The 26,620-nt window shown below is 39.0% G+C and overlaps 1 protein-coding gene and 2 pseudogenes across 1 annotated transcript; all 3 read right to left on the bottom strand.

Annotated features, from left to right (window-relative positions):
• Window positions 1–12,256: 12,256 nt before the first annotated feature.
• Window positions 12,257–14,182, bottom strand: LOC137406749 (uncharacterized). The gene has a single exon (XM_068093361.1). The coding sequence runs from the start codon at window positions 14,180–14,182 to the stop codon at window positions 12,257–12,259; it is 1,926 nt and encodes a 641-aa protein (XP_067949462.1).
• A 68-nt stretch (window positions 14,183–14,250) lies between these two features.
• On the bottom strand, window positions 14,251–16,125 carry LOC137406748 (uncharacterized; annotated as a pseudogene).
• A 194-nt stretch (window positions 16,126–16,319) lies between these two features.
• On the bottom strand, window positions 16,320–18,201 carry LOC137406747 (uncharacterized; annotated as a pseudogene).
• Window positions 18,202–26,620: the final 8,419 nt, after the last annotated feature.

The following is a 26,620-nucleotide window of genomic DNA, read 5'->3' as shown; positions in this document are numbered from 1 at the left end:
TTCTTTAAACAACTGCAACTTTTAAATTTCATATCATGAAAGAAGTGTTTTGTTGAAATATATTAGGAAGAAAAAATGAAACTGCAAATGTGCTTAAATGTAAATGCGAAATAATTAGCAATTTATGGCTAAATATAATCTGTTTAGCTATTATTACAATAAAAAATACTAAGTAAATATAGTAATAAAAAAGTCTATTTTATTTTTATACCAATATAATTTCGTATAATCAATGATATACAGCCTCCCTGTGATATACAGTCTCGGTATATCATTGGTATAATTAAGTATAATTTATATTTATTTGACATATAACGACATTTGCCACTCTAACTTTCAAACTTTTTGCTTGCTTACATAAAGCAAGAATGTCCACTAACTAGTAGACATCTTTGCTTCAAGCTCGTCTATGTATTTGATTGCTATGTATTGAAATATAATATTACATGCAAAGGCTGTCTGTGAACTGTGGTGTCAATTGATCACTATCACCATACAATGTATATACTTTCAGCTCATGGCAGTTGATTAGCTCCCACACACCTATGTAATACAACCCAGTATCACTATCCATCTTATCAATGAGTAACCGATTGCATTAACTCGAAAACGTACTTGAAAAAATAGAATATAAATAATATTATTATGTTTTATTATTTATCTTGATGTGTTGAATGATGTTCTAAAAAAAGAATCAAGGAGGTTGACCCAGTAAAAGCTGAGATATATGCAGTCAAACACAGGTATCGTTATGAACCTAATAACGAATCAGAGGAAGAACCCTTCAAAAATCCCAAGAATTGTGACGGATGAAATCGAATTATTTGATATGTGTCTGAGTTTCGCATCCTTACCGCCATTATGTATGCTGACTGTTTTAGGCTACGAGATGTGAAACGCTTCTCGCGATAGTAAAGAATTTACAGACTAGCTTGGATTTCTCAGAAAAAAACCAAGCAAACATCGTGTGGTAAATGCAGTTGCATACAACCGCTTGCCATAATTTTTCAAAACAAAAGAGCAGATTTTGACTATTGCGCCTCAAGTTTTAACTCGATTTTCTCTGTTCAATGAACGCTGGCGCGTGTATAGTCTATATTATGCGGTATCCGTCATTTGCAGTTTGTTTAGAATAAGAAATAGAAATGTGAATTTTTGTTCATTCATAATCTTTCTACTGTGTACCTACTGCAGCATTCAGTTAATTTGTATGATTATCGCCACTATTAACAGACTGTAAGTTCACTACAGCCATAATTTTATAAAGAATAACTTGACCATGCTGCTCTTGCTGTAAGAAAAGAAAAGGATAACTTTTCATTTAATTCTTCTATTTATCTATTATCCTTTCTATGATTATTTTTCATGATTAATATAATAATCATAAAGCATATTATACAAAATAATAATATAACTGTATATAGAATAAATTATGTACATGTAACTAATATAATTTATAGAAACTTCCAAATGATAACCGAGATTAATGATTGATTTAATTGATTCCATTTTTTCGCTATAGATAAAAAAATGTGAGCAGTGCTAAATATGAGTCTGAATAAGGAAGCTAAGTAGGAGAACAACAAAACTGAGCTAAACTAGCAAGATAGCGAAATGTTGTGAAATAATAGATGCATGCAATTATTTCACGTTGTCTGATAAGTTGTCTGACTGAATGCAGAAATAATTTTTTGGCTTTTTCTACTCAAGATACTACAATTTTCAATAAATTTAGCCTTTACAGATTTAGCGCTTAGCAAAATAAAAACAGATATGTAATAGCACATTTGAAATTAAAACTGCACTTTTATAAAGTACAAGTTAAAAACTAGGTAATGACCGTGAAAAGTAAGTTTTAAAACTTTTTTAAAAATAACCTTATGCAAAAGATAAAAATATTCAATGTTAGATAGTGCACATTGAGCATGTGAAACCGAGAAAATAGTATACAGTAAACAAGGAAAATAGTTTACCAGGGTATGGAACAATGAGAGTCTTTGTAGACTTGTGGTAAGGGGATTGGTTAAGACGTGTGGTCGAAAAATGTGCGAGTTCAAATCCACCAGATGGCAAGCTTATCATTACTAGAGTTTAATTATATACATATACAATATATATAAATATATTTATGTGTATATATATAAATATTGTATATATTGTATATATATTATATTATTATATTTATATACATATATATATACATGTATATACAGTGAAACATGGATAACTCGCCCTCGGATATAGTGAACACATGGTTAACTCGACTGGATTTGCTTGGTCCGTTCCCATGCAATGATAAATGGCTCTATATAACTCGAATTCAACACTGTTATAACGAACTGTTTTTTGCCCAACGGCTACCGAAACGGTTGCTATCGCTTTAGAAAATCACTTTATTCCAAGCCATAGAAGTAAACCTCAACTTTTCATAATTCATAAGCGTCGTTATTACCTCCATCGGCAAAATATTTTTGTCAACGACTTTTCTAAAGGTTTGGTAAAATTTGATTTATACTGCTATACGATGAACAGCACGGGTTAGCCTGGTCACGGGCGCAAGGATTTTCGCCACGCACATACAAAACAAAAACAGCATGTTGTTTTTTGTTTTGTACTTGCGTGGCAAAAATCTTTGAGTGCGGGACCCGGCTTGCCCGTGATGAATAGTTTTCCGACGTTGATTCCGTGTTGAATTAACGTCAGAATGTTGAATGTTTAAAACGTCTTAAGAATTGTTGTAGTCAAACGTATACATTGTCTTAGCTAAAAAAAACTATTCATCGTTTGACCTAAACACAAAATACGTGTTTACATTCAATAAGTATCCATTCAAAAAGCGTGAGTGATATACAATGTACCATAAAACCTCGTATAACTTTTAATTGAACTGCCTCAAAGTGTTGCTCTTAACGAATCCCAGGTAAAGAAAGGTAATCTTTCCATAAACTTCAAGAAAGATCGGCAAAATTGATCGTGGGTAAAACGCTCAAAAGAAAAAGATGTCTTTTTTTTAGCATTTCAGCAACGATCAAGTTTTGCCAATGTCAATCTAAAAAACGTCCTGGTAATAACATCACCTCAAACAACAAACCAATCTCAAGTGATAGAAAAATCTCTATACTTTTTGATAAAAACGTTTTAAACTTTACATTAGAAGCATTTAATTTGAAACAAGCCATTTGTGCTTTTGATTTATATTATAGTTTGTATATGTACATGTATCTACTAATAAATAAGTAAATACATGGACTTGTGACAGTGCTCTGATAACTTGAACACTCTGATAATTTGAACACTTTTGCTGGGTCCCTTGAAGTTTGAGTTATCCGAGTTTCACTGTATATGTATATAAATATACAACGTATATCTAATATATAAATGGCAAACGTTGCCTGTCTGCGCGATGCGTGATTGCGCATGCCCTTGTGCACTCGCACTTGCGCAGACGCGTGCGCAAGGGCGTGCGCGTGTGTGATTGAGTGTCCGCCTTATAGAGTACCGTACTTTCCGGACTATTAGCCGCTACTAGGTATCTAGGAATCATTAGCGAGAATCTCCGGTTAGTGCACCTCTATACATAACCTATTCATCGTTTGCTTTCTTCATACAAAAATGACGTAATAATTTCAACTCTATGACTTTCTTTTAGCTTTATGACACGCGATGCTTTTTTGGTCCTCGACGTATAAGGTTTAAGGCTAAGGTATAAGGTATAAGGCTAATTTGTTTTTGTTCAAACGATATCGACAATAGATTTCTTGGTATCAGAACTTGGCGATTAAACTCTATTAACTCTATGAAACACGATGCCGTTTTGGTGAACCTCTATTTCTGGTTTTTCTTAAGGTTCAATTGCTAAATCGCTGTTGAGGTCACTACTTTTCATGCGTACAATTGTATTATCTCAAGAAGGAATAGCATCTAGGTTCTCTCACCTTCGATCAGACAAAGACACTACAATACTTTATTTTACATGACATATCGTCGTACCAGTATCGTGGTATTCAGAGTTTTGATGGATAGCTTTTGGTGGAAGAGTATCCTTTTTTTATACACACACCGCAGCAAATGTTATAATTAATTCAACATATCCACAAATTTTATTTTGTTTTCTCAGTTCGTATTAATTGTATCATTACCTAATCATCTCGTATTGCAATCGTAGCAAAAGAGACTCAATTTAGCTATTACTTGCTAATTATTTTACTGTTGCATCTAAACTAATTATAGTTGTTGTATTTTTAAAATTTATTTGACCTGCACGAAACATTTTTCTCATGATTTGAAGTTTAAAAGTTGTTTGACAAAGTAAATTTGAAAACCTTTACGGTTATTTTAGGTAGAATGGCAAATGTAGTTATATATTAAATACAAATAAATTTTCTGTTCAGTTTCTTTTTTATTACCCGGGCAATGCTGGGTTGTACAGCTAGATGTATTAGCTTACACATCTCTACTTTTAAACCTAACCAATTAATTTTTCGTAATTAATTTCACATTTTACAACAAACATTTGTAAGATTACTGTAAGGTTTATCGTGTAAGATTGCAAGTATCAGTTATTCCTTACTCTCTTATATTTACATACATTTACATACTTTGACAAATATATATATAGATATATAAGTTTTATACCCGCACACTTTCATGCAAGAATTGCTACAATTAATTTAACCTATTCATGAATTTTTTTTTTCAGTTTGTTTTAATTGTCTCGTTACTACATCATCTTCTATTGTAACTGATGTAAAACCGATTTTCTTTAGCTATTGCTTGCTAATTATTTGAAATTTACATCTAATCCCTTTTACAACTGTTTTATTTTTTTAATCTAATAGATTTGCAAAAAACCTTTTCCTCATGATATGAAATTTGAAAGTTGTAGTTGTTTAAAAAAGTTTGAAAACATTTACAGTTGCTTTATTTTCTCTCTCAGTTTATTTCAACTAAACAAAACACTTTTTTCATGGCATGTAGTTTGAAAGTTAGAATGGCAAATGTTGTTATATGTTAAACACAAATCAATTTTCTGTGCAAAGACTATTTCACTACTCGGGCAATGCTAGGTACATGTAGCACAGCTAGGCTTGGGGCTAGGGTGTCACTCGAGGAGACATTTTTTGCACCGAGTAAAGCAAGAGTCTCCAGGCGCGGCTTTCCGGATGGATGAGTTGGTGAGTGCTAGGTGATTGATTGCAAGTGCGAGGCGGTTGGTTGCGAGACGATTGGTTGCGAGTGCTAGGTGATTGATTGCAAGGCGAGTGCGAGGTGATTGATTGCAAGGAGAGTGCGAGGCGATTGATTGCGAGGTGAGTGCGAGGCGATTGATTGCAAGGGGAGTAGGAGGTGATTGGAAGGCGAGTGCGAAGCGATTGATTGCGAAGCGAGTGCAGGCCGATTGATTGCGCGGCAATTGATTGCGAGTGTGAAGCGATTGATTGCGAGACGAATGCAAGAGCATGATTTTCAACTGCTCGGCGGGTAAGGACTGGTCAGCCGAGGCGGGGGCTCAGCGGCAGAATTGCACAATCGTCAACTGCAAGTATAGAGGGGTATAAACAGATGCATGAATCTAGACACCTGAATCTAGAATATTTGCTAGATTTTACACGCATCTAGCTGTAAAACACATTGCATATTTCCATTGTTCTTTTCGAGGGTGACATGTATATGTGCATGCATACTCTGATCAGGACAACAATCTCAGTAGACTGCATATTAGGAGTAGTATTACAGTATGAAAGACAACTCTTAATAAACCTTATGCTGCGTGAGAGTCTATTCCGGTAGACGGGTAATGCAGCTAGTATATATCTACAATGTATATATATATATATATATAAAATTGCTTCCTCACCCCGAATACACCGTATGGGTGGTAAATTTTGCTCTAACTCGGGTCTCCTACCAAAGACCTGGGAGTTTGAGCACTCGCCTCAAGAGCTTTGCTGTTCCCAATAGGAACAGCAAAGCTCTTGAAGCATTACATATATATATATATATATATATATATATATATATATATACATATATATAATATATATAAGTATATATCTACATTTTCTTTTTACAACTGTAATCTCAGTAGTAATTGGGGCACTGGGCGCAATAACACCGGTGCATAAAATGTGGCTTGCCTAAATACCAACAACAATCAACTCAGGTGAGTTGCAGAAAAGTTCGATGTTGGGAACAGCTAAGACCTTGAGGCGAGTGCTCAAACTCCCAGGTCTCTGGTAGGAGACCCGAGTTAGAGCAGAATTTACCACCCATACGGGGTATCCGGGGTGAGGAAACAATTTATATATATATATATATATATAAATATAAATATATATCTATATGTATACTGTATACATTGTATATATATATATATATATATATATTATAGATGTATAATTATATGTTAAGCCGCTACCAATTTTTAAACTTGTGTACAATATATGCAATAAGCAAATTTGTTCCTTTACCATATTAAATAATTAGACCCCCTGCTGTAATCTGATAGCCAGGAAGTTAATGCAATTTGCATTAACAGCTCATTGTCCTAAATAATATTTTTAAAACACAATTTACGTGTAAATTGTGTCACTCGTTCAGATACAGAATTCAAAACGTGGTCAGGGAGCTTTGATCTTCTAATGCACTTGGATAGATCTTATTTAAAGCATGGTAACATTTTTCAAAGTAATGCAATTTACTTTGACAAATAATGTGTTTCAACTTATATTAATACTGCGACCAAAGCAGTGTGAGGGCCACATAAAATGCTAAAAGTTATTGAAAATATTTTAGTCATATAAATATGTGTGAGGCTGTGTTTTGATCATGCCCGTGTAGCCATATCTTTATTTTTTCCCAATCAAAATACGTCAAACTTTTTTACTTTGGCCAAGGTTTTTCAGAGGTTTTCTGGTTTATTTATTTCCAGAATTCCACAGTTATCTTCTCTGCAACTACAATGTAGCATTTCGAAGAATGTTAAAACATCAAAATTTATTTTCATAGTATTATTAGTTAGTCTTTCTTTTCCTTTTGAAGGCTTGAGCCAATTCTAAGTAATTGCTTAAATGAGTTAGGTGTATTTTTAGTTTTTGAAGAAATTCTGCTTTTGCTGTGATTATTTTTTGCACAATCCATATTGAGTGTTATCATTGTTTTCTTATTATTTTGGAGACAGGAGAGTAATTCTGCCTACTGCTGGTAAAACTAGATACAAGCTCAAATTTTAGTTTTGTGGCTCGCTGCTCCAGAGATTTCAATCAACTAGGCTAATTTTCACAACAGATATATATTACAAGACAAGCAATGTTCATCTTTGTTTAGAATAATCATAGTGAAGCCTAAGCCTTAATAATCCCATTAACCTAGTTAGGTAAGCAGAATTATTAGTGAGTAGGCCACGTATTCTGCTGAAATAACTAGTTAACAACACTTACAGAGCTATGAATGCAGTTATGCAATGCATGAAGCCATGTTTTCTGTGGTAAAACTAGTTAAGATGTTTGCCAAAGTTTTTGTGATCCAAAAATAGCAAACATATCCATAATAGTCACATTATATAAAAATGAAGACCATACCGCACTGTCCCATCACATTTGGTGAGTCTGCCAATATGACCCATGCAAGGACCACGAGGCGTAGATGTGTGTTAAAAGACAATCTGCAGCATGGAAAAAGCGAGGGAGAGAGAGAGGGAGAGAGGGAGGGAGAGAGAGAGGGAGAGAGAGAGGGAGAGAGAGAGAGAGAGAGAGAGAGGGAGGGAGAGAGGGAGGGAGAGAGGGAGGTAGAGAGGGAGGGAGAAAGGGAGAAAGGGAGAGGGGGAGGGAGAGAGGGAGAGAGGGAGGGAGGGAGAGAGGGAGAGAGGGAGGGAGAGTGGGAGGGAGGGAGGGAGAGAGAGAGGGAGGGAGAGAGGGAGGGAGAGAGGGAGGGAGAGAGGGAGAGAGGGAGGGAGAGAGGGAGAGGGGGAGGGAGAGAGGGAGAGAGGGAGGGAGAGAGGGAGGGAGAGAGGGAGGGAGAGTGGGAGGGAGGGAGGGAGAGAGAGAGGGAGGGAGAGAGGGAGGGAGAGAGGGAGGGAGAGAGGGAGAGAGGGAGGGAGAGAGGGAGGAAGAGAGAGAGAGAGAAAGAGGGAAAGAGGGAGGGAGGGAGAGAGGGAGGGAGAGAGAGAGGGAGGGAGAGAGGGAGGGAGGGAGGAAGAGAGGGAGGGAGAGAGGGAGGGAGAGAGGGAGGAAGAGAGGGAAAGAGGGAGGGAGAGAAGGAGGGAGAGAGGGATGGAGAGAGGGAGGGAGAGAGGGAGAGAGGGAGGGAGAGAGGGAGGGAGAGAGGGAGGAAGAGAGGGAGGGAGAGAGGGAGAGAGGGAGAGAGGGAGGGAGAGAGGGAGAGAGGGAGGGAGGGAGGGAGGGAGAGAGGGAGGGAGAGAGGGAGGGAGAGAGGGAGGGAGAGAGGGAGGGAGAGAGGGAAAGAGGGGGGGAGAGAGGGAGGGAGAGAGGGAGGAAGAGAGGGAGAGAGGGAGGGAGAGAAGGAGGGAGAGAGGGAGAGAGAGAGGGAGGGAGAGAGGGAGAGAGAGGGAGAGAGGGAGGGAGAGAGGGAGGGAGAGAGGGAGAGAGGGAGGGAGGGAGAGAGAGAGGGAGAGAGAGGGAGAGAAAGAGGGAGAGAGAGAGGGAGAGAGAGAGCACACTGTCGTCATCAATCAGTGCTGGAGAGTTTTAAATTATATCGATTTTTTGAAGATTGACTACATTAAGCGAAAAAATTGTGTTAATTATTTAGTTGACATGACGTCCACTAACCCAAGAATGGGTGGCACAATCAAAAGATCAGTAAGTACTCCGTTCTACCATATTTTTATTACAACAGCATCACTCAAGTCTGCACACTGTCTTAGGCAACAACTTTTGCAATATGTGCGATAATTATTTTTTAGTTGTATAACTTGTAACATAAAAAAACTTTGACAATACTCGATTGGCGCTTACAACGCAGTTGCACATCGATTAGCCCACAGTAAATTTTTGGGACACAATTCAATCCAAACTATAACAAACCAACTGTTGCAATAATACTCCATGCCATTGCTGATTCTGAAGACATTCAACAGCTTTTTATTATGTTTAATGCATATAATACTTGCAAAATGTACATGCAGATTGTATATTCTTTTTTTAAGTTTATTACACCTACAATTTGAGTGATAGTGCTAGCAAGCGTCCTAGTAAATTTGTTAAACTAATTGTGTTATGCCATGTTAAATTTTAAATATCATTACATTTTGGAAGCATGCATTTGCAAACCAAGTAACTATACTTTTTACTTGGTAATATCATCATGTGTTATTAAATTTTATAATACTACCTTTTACAATATTCACAAAATATATTATCTATCTTGTTATTTAAAGGTTGACGGGCAACAGGTGTCACATTACAGGTATTTGATATGAAAAGATTCATCATGTCTTACTTCGTTGTTTTGTAGGTGCAAAATATGTGGAAAGGTGATTACAAGCTCATAAAAGCTCAAAAGTGAACAGAAAATCGCAGCCACACGAGAACGCCGTAGTGTGGATTCTCTATCCAAAACGGCTCAAATGTGACATAGTTGTGAGAGAGGGTTTCTGTTTACACTTTCATGCAACCTTATTTCTCCAAATATTTTCACAAACATACTTCACTCATTCAATAAAACCATGTCTATTGTTATTACGCGTCTGTTTTATCGTCATCGTGATGCTGTCACTTTTAGCAGTGATATCCTATGACTTACCGTAAAAATTTGTTTAATTTTTAGCTTTAGCTTAAAGGAGTACATATCATTGTCTGATAATCATGAAAAGCTTGTTGGTCACCTGTGATAATCGAAAAGTGCTGCAAAAATTATTTGCGAAGTATTGGGTCACATGGTCAGATTACGACTTGCCAATCAGACCAAACCAAAACAAAAATGTCAAGTAGCGAGCATCTATATTTGATACGGGGTCTTCGGTAAAACCTGAAGTGTTTGTCATAAGTTTAATATTAAGCTTTTAATTGGCCTTTCAATTCATGTGAGAACACCACGTGACAAGACAATAACCAATATTTATGGCTACGTCATCGAAATGAAGAGATTCCAATCTACGGCGGTTTTTTGTTTTTGAGCTTTTAAGAGCTTGTAATCACATTTCCACATATTTGGCTCCTACAAAACAACACAGTAATTCTGTGGTGAATCTTTTAATACCAAATAGCTGTAATGTGAGTTTTATTGCAAGTCAACCTTTGATAAAGTAGACTCCTACCTTATGAATATGCACATTTGGCTAGTAAGCACAACCATTACAATTATTATTTCAATGTTCATGCAAACTAGAACAGTAACTAGTGTGACCCATTCTCAAGTGCATATTGATAGCAATAACGCGCAAGCATTGTCTAAGTGAACCAGAAACTAGTTTTGCTTGCGGAAACCCATTTTATCTACTGTGATTAAGCAAATATTGTTTTTATTTTTAGATGACGTGAACTTTCGCACACCTTTTAAGTAGTTTTACCAGCAGAAAACATGGCTGCATGCATTGCATACCTGCATTCATAAGTCTTTAACTCTTGCTAGCTAGTTATTCCAGCAGAATACCTGGCGTAATTACTCAATATTTTGCTTGCATAACTAGTTTAATGGAATTATTAAGGATTAGGCTTCACTTTGATCAATCAAAACAAATATCAACATTCTTTGTCTTGTAATACATGTATGTTGTGAAAATTAGCTCAGTTGATTGAAAACTCTGAAGCGGCGGTGCAGAAAAACTGAAATTTGGTCTTGTACCTAGTTTTACCGCCATATGACAGAATTAAGGAAGATAAAGAAAAGAAAATAACTAGGGAAAGAAAGGGAGTAAGGAGAAAGAAGGTGGGATAAAAACGTAGAGAGGTAGAGAAATAGATGAGGAGAGGGGGAGAGGCGATGGGGAAATGGGGAGATAGGAAGTGAGGAATTAAAGGGAGGGGAGGAGAGCGGATAAAAAAAGGGAGAGGAGGTAGAAAAAGAAAGAGGATGAAGAAAAGAAAAGGAGTAGGGAAAATGGGAAAGAGATGGGAGGAAATCATTCGGAGAGTGGACGCAGAAAAAATGAAGAGATAAATAAAGTTTTTTATTTAAAATATAAGTTCTTTGAGCTTAGAAATAGAAACTTTTTTATCAAAGGGAAAAGTGAGTTTACTCGTTGACTCAAGCCTATAGAAAAAAAAAATATCGTGCTCAAGATATTTGAGAAAAGCAAAGTAGATGATGCATTAAACTTTGGCTTTCAAATGCAGCAGCTGTAGCAGTTCACGCGGTCTGCTATGTACATATGTGTACACCCGACAAGCTAATTGTTATGTAATTGCACTTGAGTGCTGTAGCGAAGTGTTTGTGGTGAGCGTTCGATTTCACTGGTGTTTATTTATATATATATATTCAAACTTCCATCAACGCTGGCTAATAAGTAACATCGTGAAATCTACAATAACATGTTAATTACGAATAAACACAAGGAAGTTTAAATTCCAGTAAAATAGATATCAACAGTTGCTGAATGAATGTCATTTGAAAGCTTAAAATAAAAGATTATAATAGTAGCTTAAACACAAAATAAAAGATTATAATAGTGGCTTAAACAAAACGAACCTTTGGCTTTCTGTCACATTAGCTTGCCATAGTTTCTGATAATAAAATTCTATGTATTCAACACTTCATTTGCGTTTCAAAGCTAAGCATAATAAGTTCCATTCAGCTTTTAGTGGCTGCAGACGGTTGCTAACGCAACGATCTTTCCCTTAGTCTAAACGGTAAACAAGTCCCCGCCCCCCATTGATCGTGGTCCGAGGCAGCGGGTCTGTCAAACTCATTAGCCAAGTGATCAAACGAGCGAGCGCTAACTACTGAATATAGATTCTGTATGGATATATGTACACAAATTTGTGGTTGATCAGCCGCCTAGCCTACTATTATTACGGAATTTACTTGACTGATAAACAACACACAATAAAGTCCTTGCTAAAACTATTTTAAAACTGATTTATTTATTTAAGCAGAGTAGTATAGCAGTGGTTATAGTATTAGGAAAAATACAAGTTAAACAGATATCAAGTTAGCTACACTCCCACCTTAATTTTTCCTTTGCAAAATTTATCAAAAGTTTTAGTTTTATTTTAAAGTGGTTCTAATGTAATTTATAGCATTTTATAGCATTACAGGATCTGCATGCTGTGGAAGTTGGATGGAGGTGATGGTCGTCTCACTCGTCTCTTTGGAGCAGTACTAACTTTTGAATGGGTCTTTTTAAGGTGGAGCCTTTCGTGATGATCTTCCCCTTGCTGTCGATGCCTCGATTGGACATCTTTATCTTCACTTTTCTTATTTTGCTATCTGTGCTGGCAATCGTCTCCTCAACCATTCCATAAAGCCACTGATTCCTCGGAGTGTTTTCGTCTGTTAACATAACTATGTCACCTTTCTGAATATTGGGTTTTGGGTTCTGCCACCTTTGTCTTTTCGTGATTCTATTCATGTACCCGGTTTTCCACAATGTCCAAAACTCATCAGCAAACTGCTGAACTTTTCGCCACATTTTCCTGCTATAAATGTCTGTACTTCCAAAGTTTCCTGGTGGTGAAGTCACCTCCTTTGCTTTCGATGTGATTAGGTGGTTTGGCGTTAGAATTGGCACCTCTGGGTCATCCATGTGATTGACTGCTATTGGTTGGCTATTAACAATGGCCATCGATTCATAGAAAGCTGTTCGAAGTCCTGTTGTGTCTAGTCTATTGTGGTATCTTCCGATGCGCATTCCGTCTAAGACAGCTTTCACGCTACGAATTTGACGCTCCCATACGCCACCGGCGTGGCTTGCCTGGGGTGCAGTAAACTTGAAAGTTATTTGTTTATCTAAGAGGAAAGTTCCTAGGGCAGATGTCCTCTTATTTAGAGACTGTAGTTCTTTTGAAAATTCATTGCTCGCTCCGAGGAAGTTGGTCCCTTGATCGCAGTATATAGTGTTTACTGCTCCTCTGAGGCAGATAAAGGTTCGAAGGGCATTAATGAAGGAGTCAGTCGTCATGTCATTTAACAGCTCGATGTGTATGGCTCTTGAATAAAGACATGTGATAAGCAGTCCCCATCTTTTTATTTCTGATCGTCTTTCTTTTACAACAAATGGTCCGAAGCAATCTATCCCAATATTCAAAAAGGGTGGTGCAGGCTCGACTCTTTCTAACGGTAGGATTGACATTATTTGCTCCATGGGTTTACCCCGTAATCTTTTGCAGGCAATGCAGTTACTCAGAACGGACTTCGTCAGTCTGGTTACACCTATAATCCAATATCCAGCATTTCTGATGGCACTCAGGGTATATGTTCTACCTTGATGATGCGTGCTGTCGTGATAGTGGCGTACGATCAAGGATGCTATGTGGGCGTCACATGGCAAGATTATTGGGTGTTTTTCTTGGTAATTTAGGCTCTGCGAATTCTGTAGCCTTCCACCTACTCTCAGAATTCCTGTTTCATCGACGAATGGGTTTAGTTTAGACAGAGTGTGTTTTTTGCTCAGTCGCTGCCCACTCTTTATCAAGGTGTAAGAATCTTCGAAGTGATGCTTTTGAACTTCGCAGATGATCTTGTTTTCGGAGGTGCGGCCGTCTTCTACAGAAATTGGTTTTATGGACCATGATTTAGTACAATTTTTTTGAATGTTCCTAATTGTGCTAATAGAGCGCACGAGTCTGGTCCATGTTGAGAATTTAGCAAACCTAGTGACAACTGTAGTAGGCTGCCTGACGTTTGCAGTTTTTGACACTTTTAGTTTTTTTAGCTCGGGATCTTTTGGGTCTAGAACTTCAGACTGTTGCTGATTTAGCTTGTACTGATCAATGGTTGCAGCCTTCAGGAAGTCGGGTCCAGAGAACCACGCTGAATCTGCCAATTGATCACATGGTTTTCCTCTCGATGCAATGTCTGCTGGGTTGCAGTGTCCCGGTGTGTGATTCCATTGTTTGATTTTTGTTTCAGAAGTTATGATCCTGATCCGATGGTGAACGAATGTGTTGAATCGTCTAGAGGCGTTAGATATCCAGCCTATAACAATTTTTGAGTCCGACCAGAAGAACTCATCGTATTTCATATCTAACTGCTCACGAAGCGTTTTGCTAAGTTGTGTTGCCATGACGGCGGCCACAAGTTCCAGACGTGGTGTTGTAAATAAGCCTTTCGATGGTATCACTCTTGATTTTTCTACAAGAAATGCCACGTGTACATGACCATTGTCGTTAACTTGGCGGATATAAGAGCATGCTCCAATTCCAACATCACTTGCATCACAGAAGTGATGCAGTTCAGCTTTGACGACTTTACCGAAATCTTTTGGCTTGAAGCATCGTGGTATGTTGATTCGTTCTAATGCTGGCAGTTGGGAGGTCCATTTGTTCCATTTAAGAGATATCTCTTCGGGTATTTGCTCGTCCCAGCTAACATTGGCTTTGTTTATCTCTTGCAGGATGTTTTTGCCGATTAAAGTGTACGGAGCTATAAAACCACGGGGATCGTACAATTGGCCAACGATCGAGAGGATTCCTCTTCGTGTGCTTGGTTTTTCCTGGATCTTGTTCACGAACTTGAATGTGTCGAACTCCATCGACCACTGTAGGCCCAGGGTTCTTTGTTCGGGAAGTGAGTTTGCAAGTAGGTCTTTGTCGTGTACTGATCTTTCAGATTCGGGGAGAGATGAGAGAACTTCCACGCTATTGGATGAAAATTTATGTAGTCTCATGTTACCCTTTTTACAAATTTCTCGAGATTCTGCAATAAGGCTAACGGCTTCTGTCTCTGAAGCTACACTGGTGATGCCATCATCGACATAAAAGTTGCGATTGATAAATGCTGCCGCTCTCTTGGAAATGCTGCTATGATCTGTTGCAATCTTGCGTAATCCGTATGTGGCCACAGCAGGCGACGACTTGGCACCAAATAGGTGCACCTTCATTCTGTAGGTTTTTGGTTGGCCTTCTTCGTTGTACCACAGGAACCTTAGATAATCTCTGTCGTTAGGCGCTACCAAAAAATTATAAAACATTTTTTGAATATCGCAGCTAATAGCCACTTGCTCCCTCCTAAACCTGCAGAGTATCCCAAAGAGGGAGTTCATAAGGTCAGGGCCTGGAAGTAGGTGATCGTTTAGCGATGTTCCTTTGTACACAGCTTTACAATCAAAAACCACTCTTAGCTTTTGTTTTTGAGGGTGTTTTACTGCAAAGTGTGGCAGATACCATCGTTCTCCTGGTTTTGCATCTTCTTCCTGCACTGGCTCCGCTAGTTTTTCCTCTATCAGTTCATTCATAAACTTATGATAATCTGCCCTGAATTGAGGTTGTTTCTGAAACTTTTTGCTTAGACTTTCTTGCCGACTCTTGGCTTGCTCTACGTTGTTTGGGAGTATCGGTCGTTGTTTAAACGGGAGCGGCATCATGTAATTTCCAGCCTCCGTAGTTGTTGTATGCGCCTCTAAGAAGTTCATAAATTGGTAGTCATCTTGAGACAACATATCACTCTCGACCTTGCTGGTATTGGTTTGATAGGTTGTGCATACCTTGTGTTTAGTTCGGCAGGTCTCCTCTACACCGAAAACGGCCCACCCGAGTTCTGACCTGAGTGCATAGGGCTTATTGTCTCCACCTTTGATAGCTTCCAGAGGGAAGAAGGCAGAAGTACAGTTGGCACCAATCAACAGGCTCACGGGAGGTTCATTGGTGGTGGCAATTTGTCCGCTATCTTTTGCAGGTGAGGGTGATCCAATACGTTGGTGTGATTCGCAAACTCACCGGTCGAGTTTGGGATAGTTTCCCACTCATATGCTGATGGTAATTTAACTTCTCCGCCGTTATAACCTTGAATGATGATGTCTCCGACCATGTTTATCCTACTCAGTTGTATTTCGCCAGTCATTGTTTCGATTTCGATGGGTTTTGTTCCTAGACTCCTCAGTCCTAGTTGTGTCGTGAGATCTTTGGTTATATAAGAATGGTCTGACGCTGAATCAAGGAATGCATAGATCAGAACTTCATTGAGCGGGTTTGAGGCTGAGGATACATACACTGGCATACCCATATTGAACAGCTTGTTTTGGGATGTCGTTCTTGTGTTTTTATTTGACAACTTAATTAAATCCGCACCCTGTAGATCTTGGTATTCCACCGGAGAAATGAGAGGACAATGCTCCGTGCTACTGGTTTTGTTGGAGTTCAGTGTCTGCGCCACTTGTGGTGAGTTGGTGTTTTTAGCTGCATTACCCGGAGTTTGTCGATAATTTAAGTGAGCTGAAGCTGTTTGTTGGTGAGGCGTGGCGTTTCTGGGCCACATGTGTCCTGAATTGTAGTTTCGGTGGTCCGCATTTTGTTGCTCTTCATCCCAGTCTTCTTTTGTTTTATGTAGACATGTGGCATGCCCTGGTCTTCTGCATTTGGAGCAGATGTTTTTTCCTTTACTGCTGCATCTGGCAGCCCCGTGACCAGGTTTAACGCAGATGTAGCACAGCATGTTGTTAGCAATAAACCTCATACGCTGACTGTAGGGCTTTTCCCAAATTTTGAAACATTCTGTCACTTTGTGGCGGGGGACTTCACAGTATAGGCAACTTCTCTCTGGTGTATGGTCAACGCTGTTTGTGGCTAAAGATCTGGTGTTATTGGGTCTTGGCCGTTTGTCATGTGCCTTCTCAAGATTTTGCATTAGAGGCTGTGAGCGCATTTCTGCTAAGTCGTCAACAAATGAAGCGAACTCTGCAAATTTAGGGTAACGCATTTCCTTCTTCCGTATACGGTGTGTCGTTGCACCCCACTTTTGATGCGCCCAGTCAGGAAGCACTCTTGCAAATCGTTCGTTGTTGAATTCCTCGTCTAAGCTCGCTAGGCCTGGAATCGATTTCATGGCGTTACTACAGCTTTCCAGGTAGTCGGCATATCTCTGGAGGGCTGGCGTGTCGTTAGCAGAGATCTTTGGCCAAGTATCGAGTTTGTTTTTCATTGAACGGGCCACGTCCAATTTGTTCCCGAATCGAGAGGTGAGTTTCTCTCGTGCATGTCAATAGCTCAGCTCCGTACGAATCATAAATTGGCCATTTATGCATTCCCTAGCAGTTCCTTCAACATATTTTTTAAGGTATCTGATCTTTTCAGAGCCGTCTTCGATGCCCATTGAAGAAAGATAACCGTCAAAATCACACTCCCAGTCGTCGAACTCTAGTGCATTGCCGCTAAAGATTTCAGGTTCGATGTCAACCTTTCTAGATCTTTTTATTCCTTGCGTAATTTCGTTCGATAAAATGCGAATGGAATCGCTCTCTGATATCTCACTGTGAGCATGAGATGCCTGATTTATCTTTTATTTTACTGAAAGTGCGTCGAGTCGGCTCCATATGCCCGTTTTTCTTGTTGGAGTTTCTGGAGGCGACTCTAGGTTCACTGGTTCGGTTCTTATAGGCTCTTCATACAGTGGCATACTCTGTTGGTAAGGCGTTGATTTAAGTAAGGACGCTCTTAGTGGTGGCTGCGCATTCAAACTGATTGGTGTTGTGAGTGTGGATGTTGCTCCCAGTCGCTGTTGCTGTTTAGGTTTCGATCCCAACTCTTCTTCTATATTCCTTTCTGCAAGGTATTCTTCAAGTTTCCGCTGCTCTTCAAGTAGCCTCTCTTTGACTTCCAGCTGTTCCTGTTCTCTAGTTTCTTCTTCTTCAGATGCCATACTCTGCTGTTGTTCCAGGATTCTTTGTGTAATCTTACTGGTTTCACCAATAAAGAATTCAAAGTGTTGTTTTATTTTCATTTCCACTCTATTATCAGATAGCTGAGACAATTTAGCGTAATCAGAGGTAATAGCTGAAGCCTTCGCTTCAATATCAGTTACGCATGCATTGAAAGTTTCTGACAAAACAACACCTTTAAGACAGCTCTTAAAAATAACATCGACCGCTCTTAGCTCTCTATTTATGGAAGCATACAATGAAAATGCTAACTCATTTTTCTGGCTTTCTTTGCCAATTGCAGAAGCTTTGAAGGTACGAGTAGGCCTGGTCTTAGCTATGAATTTTACTTCACTTAATGAGTCAGCACTGGTTGTAGGCATAATTGGATCTGCTAATTGATTTTTAGGATTGTCGTCCAGGTCAAGTAAGCTGTTGTTAACTCCAGCCATAATATGATCTAATTGATTTAAGAAGACAATTACTTCGCTTTATAATGAAAGACAGATTAGATCAACCACAAGTTCGTATACAATCTGAGTTAACTAAATTGAGCATACGCTGCTCGAGTCACAAAGCCGAATTATTTTCATGAACCGTACTCTGGACCAGTTTTGAATGGGTCTGATCACGATAGGCTAAACGACCCAGACCACGATAGAGCAAAGGGAACGAGGTCACACAGGTAGTCAGAGAAAGAACGTTGATTCTAGGTTAATTTAAACACCAATAATATTAGAAAAAATACAAGTTAAAATTTAAGAAAAAATACAATCACTGTCAATGCTAATTTATGAAGTTTATGACATTTACTAAATAACTATTTTAATCAAGTGAAACTTATCCAACAGTTGAATGTCTCGGAGTCCGTTACAGAGTTTGGTGGTGTAGTCCTATATAGTCCTCTCTGTAGTTCACGATATTCAATCTGGCTCGTTGGCTCTGTCTATAGTTTGCAATAATCAGTCTAGCTCGTTTCCCTGTCTGTAGTTTACAATATTCAATCTGGCTCGTTGGCTCTGTCTATAGTTTACAGTATTCAATCTGGCTCGTTGGCTCTGTCTATAGTTTGCAATAATCAGTTAAGCTCGTTTCCTTGTCTGTGGTTTACAATATTCAATCTGGCTTGTTGGCTCTGCCTATAGTTTACAGTAATCAATCTGGCTCGTTGGCTCTGTCTTTAGTTTACGATATTCGATCTGGCTCGTTGGCTTTGTTTCGGTCTGGTAGATAACCACAAAGATTTCACTGTAGCAGTTCACGCGGTCTGCTATGTACATACGTGTACACCCGACAAGCTAATTGTTATGTAATTGCACTTGAGTGCTGTAGCGAAGTGTTTGTGGTGAGCGTTCGATTTCACTGGTGTTTATTTATATATATATTCAAACTTTCATCAACGCTGGCTAATAAGTAACATCGTGAAATCTACAATAACATGTTAATTACGAATAAACACAAGGAAGTTTAAATTCCAGTAAAATAGATATCAACAGTTGCTGAATGAATGTCATTTGAAAGCTTAAAATAAAAGATTATAATAGTAGCTTAAACACAAAATAAAAGATTATAATAGTGGCTTAAACAAAACGAACCTTTGGCTTTCTGTCACATTAGCTTGCCATAGTTTCTGATAATAAAATTCTATGTATTCAACACTTCATTTGCGTTTCAAAGCTAAGCATAATAAGTTCCATTCAGCTTTTAGTGGCTGCAGACGGTTGCTAACGCAACGATCTTTCCCTTAGTCTAAACGGTAAACAAGTCCCCGCCCCCCATTGATCGTGGTCCGAGGCAGCGGGTCTGTCAAACTCATTAGCCAAGTGATCAAACGAGCGAGCGCTAACTACTGAATATAGATTCTGTATGAATATATGTACACAAATTTGTGGTTGATCAGCCGCCTAGCCTACTATTATTACGGAATTTACTTGACTGATAAACAACACACAATAAAGTCCTTGCTAAAACTATTTTAAAACTGATTTATTTATTTAAGCAGAGTAGTATAGCAGTGGTTATAGTATTAGGAAAAATACAAGTTAAACAGATATCAAGTTAGCTACAGCAGCTGATATAAAGATGTTTACAATGAAATGTAATATTTATACTCTTTTACTCATGATAATCTACTAATGAGCTCCAACAAATCTATTTTGCAGATTTGCTTTCAAGAACCTGTTTACAATTTTAAATGACTCCGGTTTTATTCACACCCTTGTCCATGACCAGTATATCTCTGGTAACATTCTCTTCTCCACTTTTAACCAGCTGTTTACAATGGATCTCGATCAGCAAAATGTAACATTAATAATTGGACTCAACGTATCAGGCTACAGGGAAGGAAATTCTAGCCAAGCAAAATTCAGAGGTATATACAGCATCTATCACCTCACCAATTCTTCTCTGTTACTTTCGGACACCTACAATCATGTGTTAAGAAGAGTTGACAGAACTTCTCAAGAGTCCTCTCTATTCGCTGGAACTCCAGGAAAATTTAAGTTTGGTAATGGCAATCTCTCTACCTGTTCTTTTCATAACCCAGCTACGTTAACAACGTTTGACGGAGTAGCATTTTATATTAGCCAGTACGGCATCCCCTACATCGCTATTATGAATCTAAACACTATCAACGGATATGTTCACCACATTGAACTACAGTTATATATAGTATCAATGTTGGCTGATCTTCAACATAATGTTTTACTTACGATTACCGAAACACAGGTTTTACAAATGGACCCAGCTGCTTTACACCTGGCTACCGTTACAGCCGGTTCCTCATCTGGCTATGTTGATGGGGCTTTACAAAGTGCTAAGTTTGGTAGATTGACTGATATGATAATGCTAAACAATGACACACTATTAGCCGTAGATTATGCAAATAATGTATTGAGGGTGATTGATCTTAATGGTCGGATCAGTTCAATATGCTCAAGGTCAGGTGGAGGTCAACATATCAGTAATTGTAACATATCGACACCGACAGTTCTCATGAAATACAACGCTTCGCTGATACTGATTGGAAGATCTAACTCACTCTCTGGTTTAAGTGGTGAGTACAAATAGCGCATAACTTGAAGCTGTTCTTTTGATAAAAAAGTAAACCAATCTAAATGTGAGAATATAGGCAAGCACATAGTTATTCAAACATTTTGCGAGACAGCGACCGGCCTGAAAATTTTTGCAGTGTACAATAACCGGAGCATATCTTTGTGGTTCTCACCCAAAATAATTATTTTAGTTTGTTTTATACCTAGGTTGAAAGACAAACATTTGTAAATGAAGTTCTGATACAGGTGGCAAGCACAACCCTTTACAGTTTCATATGGCGGTACTATATTTATTTTACCGAAGGAGCAGTAAATCTTTGAATCATAAGTCTCTCATTGCTTAAACAGCTGATTAATGTATAATCATTCTAACTTTGATGCTATTTCTCTCATGCAAAATATTTCTTCAAGTCTTCAATTTTCAACAGCAAATAAAAGTTTTAGGTGTTAAAGTTTAACCGGAAATAAAAAAACAGAAAACAAAAGTAAATCAAGACATTTTTTCATGTCGTACTAAAATCTGATAGTTGTATCTGGTATGTCAATGTTTATAGATGAAATGGGCTCCAGTCCTCTAAGCAAGCTGGGTTTCCAGATCAATGCAAATCAAATTTATAAATCTGAAGTCAATGGGTGAGTTGTCTACTCTTGAATGAGCTAAACTTTCAGTATCCTCATCTATCAGCTTTTCTTTTGTTTTCGATGTCCTTTAAGACTCTGCTAAAGAGAAGGCTGATAATGCCTGGGTTATTTTAGCCTGTCTTGACAAACTGTTGTTTTTGCGGAGTTGTCCCCGGGTGAGCAACACAACAGTTTGTCACAAGACGTCCTGCACCTAATGCATCAGCTGCACTGAAAGGAAGTTTTTCTCCACCATCTATGCGGCTTGGCTGCGATGTTATGGCGGTCGCTCCATTGGTAATCATAACAAATTTTGCGCAAAAATTTATGTAGAAAAAAATAAGATTATAACGTTTAACTAAAGACCAGTCTTTAGTAGAATCGCAGCAGCTCAATCTAGGCAGCAGGAAACAAGTAAAGCGCTCTAAAAGCACTCCTAACAAGATTTGATACCTTGAGACCAGCAATAAAATCAACCTACATAAACACTTTTATGTTTGAATTCAAAGCATAATCGTAATTCAGAACTTCAAGCCGAATCCACCACAAATGGCAACAACAGTAATTTATAATTGCTTTTAATCATGTTTCGTAAAAGAACCCAATGTACACCTAACATTTACATCTAATAACAGTAAAAACTAAACCGATGAACTATGTACATGTAATGTAAGTTTCAATTTTTATATATTGTCATGCAAGTGCCAAGTATTACTGGTACTTTGCCAACAAACATTATGCTTTTTAGCTAAAGCTTTATACAAGCTAATATTATATAGTACTGTCTCATTATAGCTTTTAATAATGCTTGTAGCTTTTTACAAAGCTTTTCTATGACCAAACATATAAATACTTGGGTTTTCTGTTATCAAATCAGTTGTCTCTGGAGTGTGCAATAAACCATTCCTCTAATTTAATACTCTATTTAATTGCTTCTGTGCAGAAACATAACAGAAGCTAATTGGCGACAAGGATTTCTCTTTTGAACAGTTACAAAGAGTTTTGTTCAGATTATATCATTGATAAAATCGATACAAAGAGTTCTAGTTTATTACAAGAGTAACTGTTCAAAATTGCACCACTACAATGGCAGAAGTAGCAGACCTGATCAAGCTAATGCGGAAGCAGCAGGAGGACCAGAGACAGCAGCAAGAGGAGCAGAGAAAGCAGCAAGAAGAGCATAGACAACAGCAGAATGAGGAGTTCAAGCAGCAACAAGAGGAATACAGACGTCAGCAAGATGAAAGAATGGAGGAGAATAAGAAACTGATGGAGCTACTACTACAAAACCTACAACGGAAACAAGAAACAGCTGCAACCGCCGTTCCAGCCTTCCCAGGTTTTGACCCAACAGCAGAGCTACTAACAGATTACATAGACAGATTCAACACATTCATTGTAGCAAATTCTATTCATCAAGACAAGATTGCTGGCACTTTTCTCACCAACCAACAGCCTACACTCTACAAGCAGCTTAGTAATATGGCAGCTCAGCTTTCAACACCCAAGCAGATCAACGACCTCAACATGGATGAAATACTGGAATTTCTCAAAGACCAGTATGACCCTAAGCGCTTCATTGTTAGAGAGCGTTACAAGTAATGGAGTGACATGCAGAGGAAACCTGGAAAAACTATTCAAGAGTTAGCTGCCAGAATTCGTCAAGATGCAACTACATGTGCCTTCATAGACATTACAGATCCATTAGATGAGGCTCTCAGAACAAGATTTATCTGCTCTGTAAACAATGAAGCAGTTCTCAAATCTCTCTTCAAGGTCAAGGACAATGAACTCAACTTCAACAAAGCTATACAGGTAGCACAGGAAACAGAAGAAGCAGCTAAAGTTGCCAAAGAGACAGTTTATAGAAACTCGTCTAAAGTCAACAAGGTTGCTCAACAGAAATCAAGATACAAACCAATCCAGAAAAACAACTCTACACCTGACAAGCAGAAGGAAGGAAAGCTATGCTACAGATGTGACCGAACTAACCATACAGCGGATGACTGCAGATTCAAAGCAGCCACCTGCAACTTTTGTTCTAAACAACGTTACATAGAAAGAGCATGCAAGAAAAAGAAATCATCTGCAGCAGAAAAACCAGTAAAGATGATAGAATGCACATCAAGCAAGATGGTGAAACTTGCTGAAAACATCAAACTGGAGGGAGACAACTTCACACTTGAACTGGACACTGGAGCATGTGACAACTTCATCTGTAAATCAATATGGGAGAAGCTAGGAAAGCCAAACCTAAAACCTACTACAGTTAACTACAAATCAGCCTCAGGACATATCATAGAGACGCTTGGCAGATGTGAGCTAACTGCCCAATTGGATGCACAGAAAGAAGTCAGACTACCATTTGTGATTAGTGCTGTACAAGATCTCAACCTTCTAAGAAGAACTGCTATACAGCAACTAGGCATCTCTATTGATGACAAGCTACAACAGAACCTTGTATCAACAATCACAGAGAACCAGCCAGATGGGAGGTTACAAATCAAGTGTAAGGAGATGTGCAAAGAATTTCCAGAAATATTCAAAGACGAGCTAGGATGTCTCAAGAACTTTGAACTAGAGATAAACTTCAAACCTTCAACAAAGCCAGTCTTCTGCCGACCCAGACCAGTTCCTATTGCCTTGACAGAAGAGCTCAACCAAGCATACGAAGCAGGTGTAGCTAAAGGCATATGGGAACCAACTCAATTCAACCAGTATGGAACACCAGTTGTACCTGTACGCAAATCTACAACAGGTCAAGCTGCAGGGAAGATCAGAGTATGTGGAGACTACTTCAAGACTATCAATAATCAGCTAGAAACACATAGGAAACCTATCCCACTACCAGAAGATCTAATCAGAAAACTAGGTGGAGGCTATTGCTACACAAAGATTGATTTAGCAGATGCCTACAATCAAATATTGTTGGCACCAGAAAGTCAACGACGACTAGCACTATCAACACACCGAAGAGTACTACTACAGAAAAGGTTGCCCTTTGGCATAAGCTCAGCACCAGGGTATTTTCAAGAAATCATGGAGCAACTGACACAAGACCTCCCAGGAGTAGCAGTATACCTAGATGATATACTAGTGAGTGGAGCCAATGCAGAGAGCCATCTACAAAACTTACGTCGACTTCTTCAAAGATTAGAAGAAAGAGGGCACAGATGTAGAAAAGACAAGTGCTGTTTTGCTCAACCTACAGTAGAGTGTCTGGGACACAAACTCACTTCAAAGGGAATCACTAAAGGAAAGAAGGCAGATGCAGTACAACAGATGCCAGTCCCAACAGACTTAACTCAGCTAAGATCTTTCTTAGGAGCTACACAATTCTACAGCAAGTTCATACCCAATCTGTCACAACTCACAGGACCATTGCACAAACTGACACGCAAAGGAGAGACCTGGAAGTGGGGCACTGAACAAGAAAAGAGCTTCAACAAACTGAAAGATATGCTATCAACTGATAGTGTCTTAGCACACTTCAACCCAGATCTTGACATTGGAATCTCATGTGATGCTTCAGAAACTGGACTGGGAGCTGTACTATTTCATCGTTATCCTGATGGAAGTGAGAGACCAATAGCCAATGTTTCAAAAACACTGACCAGCACACAGAGGAAATATGGACAAATACAAAAAGAAGCTCTCTCAATCATATTTGCTCTAAAGAAGTATCACCAGTACCTGTATGGTCGACGGTTTATCTTGGTAACTGACCACAGACCTCTTCTCACACTTCTAGGACCTACCAAAGGAGTTCCAGCTCTAGCAGCCAACAGACTTGCAAGATGGGCACTGGTACTAAATCAGTATGACTACACCATAGAATACAGATCTACCCAGCATCATCAAAATGCAGATGTCCTCTCAAGACTGCCAGTTGAACCTGATAAAGAGTTTGATGCAAGAGAAGATGAGGATGATGTTGATACAGTATGCACTATTCACACTATTGGACAACAGCTCAACTCTACAGACTACAATGTTCTAGCAAAGGAGACAAAGAAAGACCCAACACTAGCCACAGTAATGCGCTACACAGCAGAAGGATGGCCTGGTAACAAAAAGATGAAGGAGACTCAGCTGTCACTCTTCCACAAGATCTCAGATTCACTTTCTATCACTGAAGGTTGTCTTCTATATGGCAACAGAGTAGTCATTCCTGTCAAGTTACAACAGGAAGTATTAAAGATCCTTCACCTTGGACACTTTGGAATGGAAAGAATGAAGAAGCTAGCTCGAACTGCTGTCTATTGGCCTCGCATTGACTCTGATATAGAGGAGACAAGCCGACAGTGCACTGCCTGTGCTGAAGACCAGAAGCTTCCACAGAAGTATCCTATACATCCCTGGATGCTACCTGAGAAGCCATGGAGTCGTCTTTACTTAGATCATGCAGTGAACTTCATGGGCAGCCAATGGCTAGTGATGATAGATGCCTACTCAAAGTATCCATGCATACACAGGACGTCATCTACTTCTACCAGAGCTACCACAGACATCTTAGAGGAGATATTCGCACACTTTGGACACCCTCACACCATTGTCACTGACAATGCTACCAGCTTCACCTCAGGAGAGTTTCAGCAGTGGTGTCAAGAGAGAAGCATTGTTCACCTCACTGGAGCACCCTACCATCCAGCTACAAATGGCGCAGCTGAAAGACTAGTACAATCCTTCAAACAAGCCATGAAGAAATCGTCACTCTCACCTAAATCTGCACTACAACAGTTCCTGATGCACTATAGAAGGACACCACTTCCTACAGGATACTCTTCCAGTCAGCTGCTGAATGGAAGGCAGATGAGATGCAAGATTGACACCCTATTGCCATCACCCGCACACATAGCACAGTTTCATCAATCCAGAGAAGTCAACCGATCGGCAGAAAAGACAGTTAGCAAGATACACAGCTACAATCTTGGAGCACCATGCTATGCCTTGTATCATGGACCTAGACGCAACAGACAACCTAGATGAGTTCCAGCCATTGTTACTAAGATATATGGAACTCGTAGTCTCAATGTCAAAGTGGTACCAAAGGGACCTACTTGGAGAAGACATGTTGAACAACTCAGACCAAGATACTCAACAGAAGAAGATCAAGACCCTGGAGATAAACCTGATATAACAGAGGAGACAAAACTGCAACTACCAGCCCCTACAACTGTAACAGAGCAACCTCCGT

The sequence above is a fragment of the Watersipora subatra genome, chromosome 10 (assembly GCF_963576615.1).
Source record: "Watersipora subatra chromosome 10, tzWatSuba1.1, whole genome shotgun sequence".
NCBI classification, from domain to species: Eukaryota; Metazoa; Bryozoa; class Gymnolaemata; order Cheilostomatida; family Watersiporidae; genus Watersipora; species Watersipora subatra.
The sequence above is the reverse complement of the archived record's forward strand: the minus strand, read 5'-3'. Positions and strand labels throughout refer to the sequence as shown.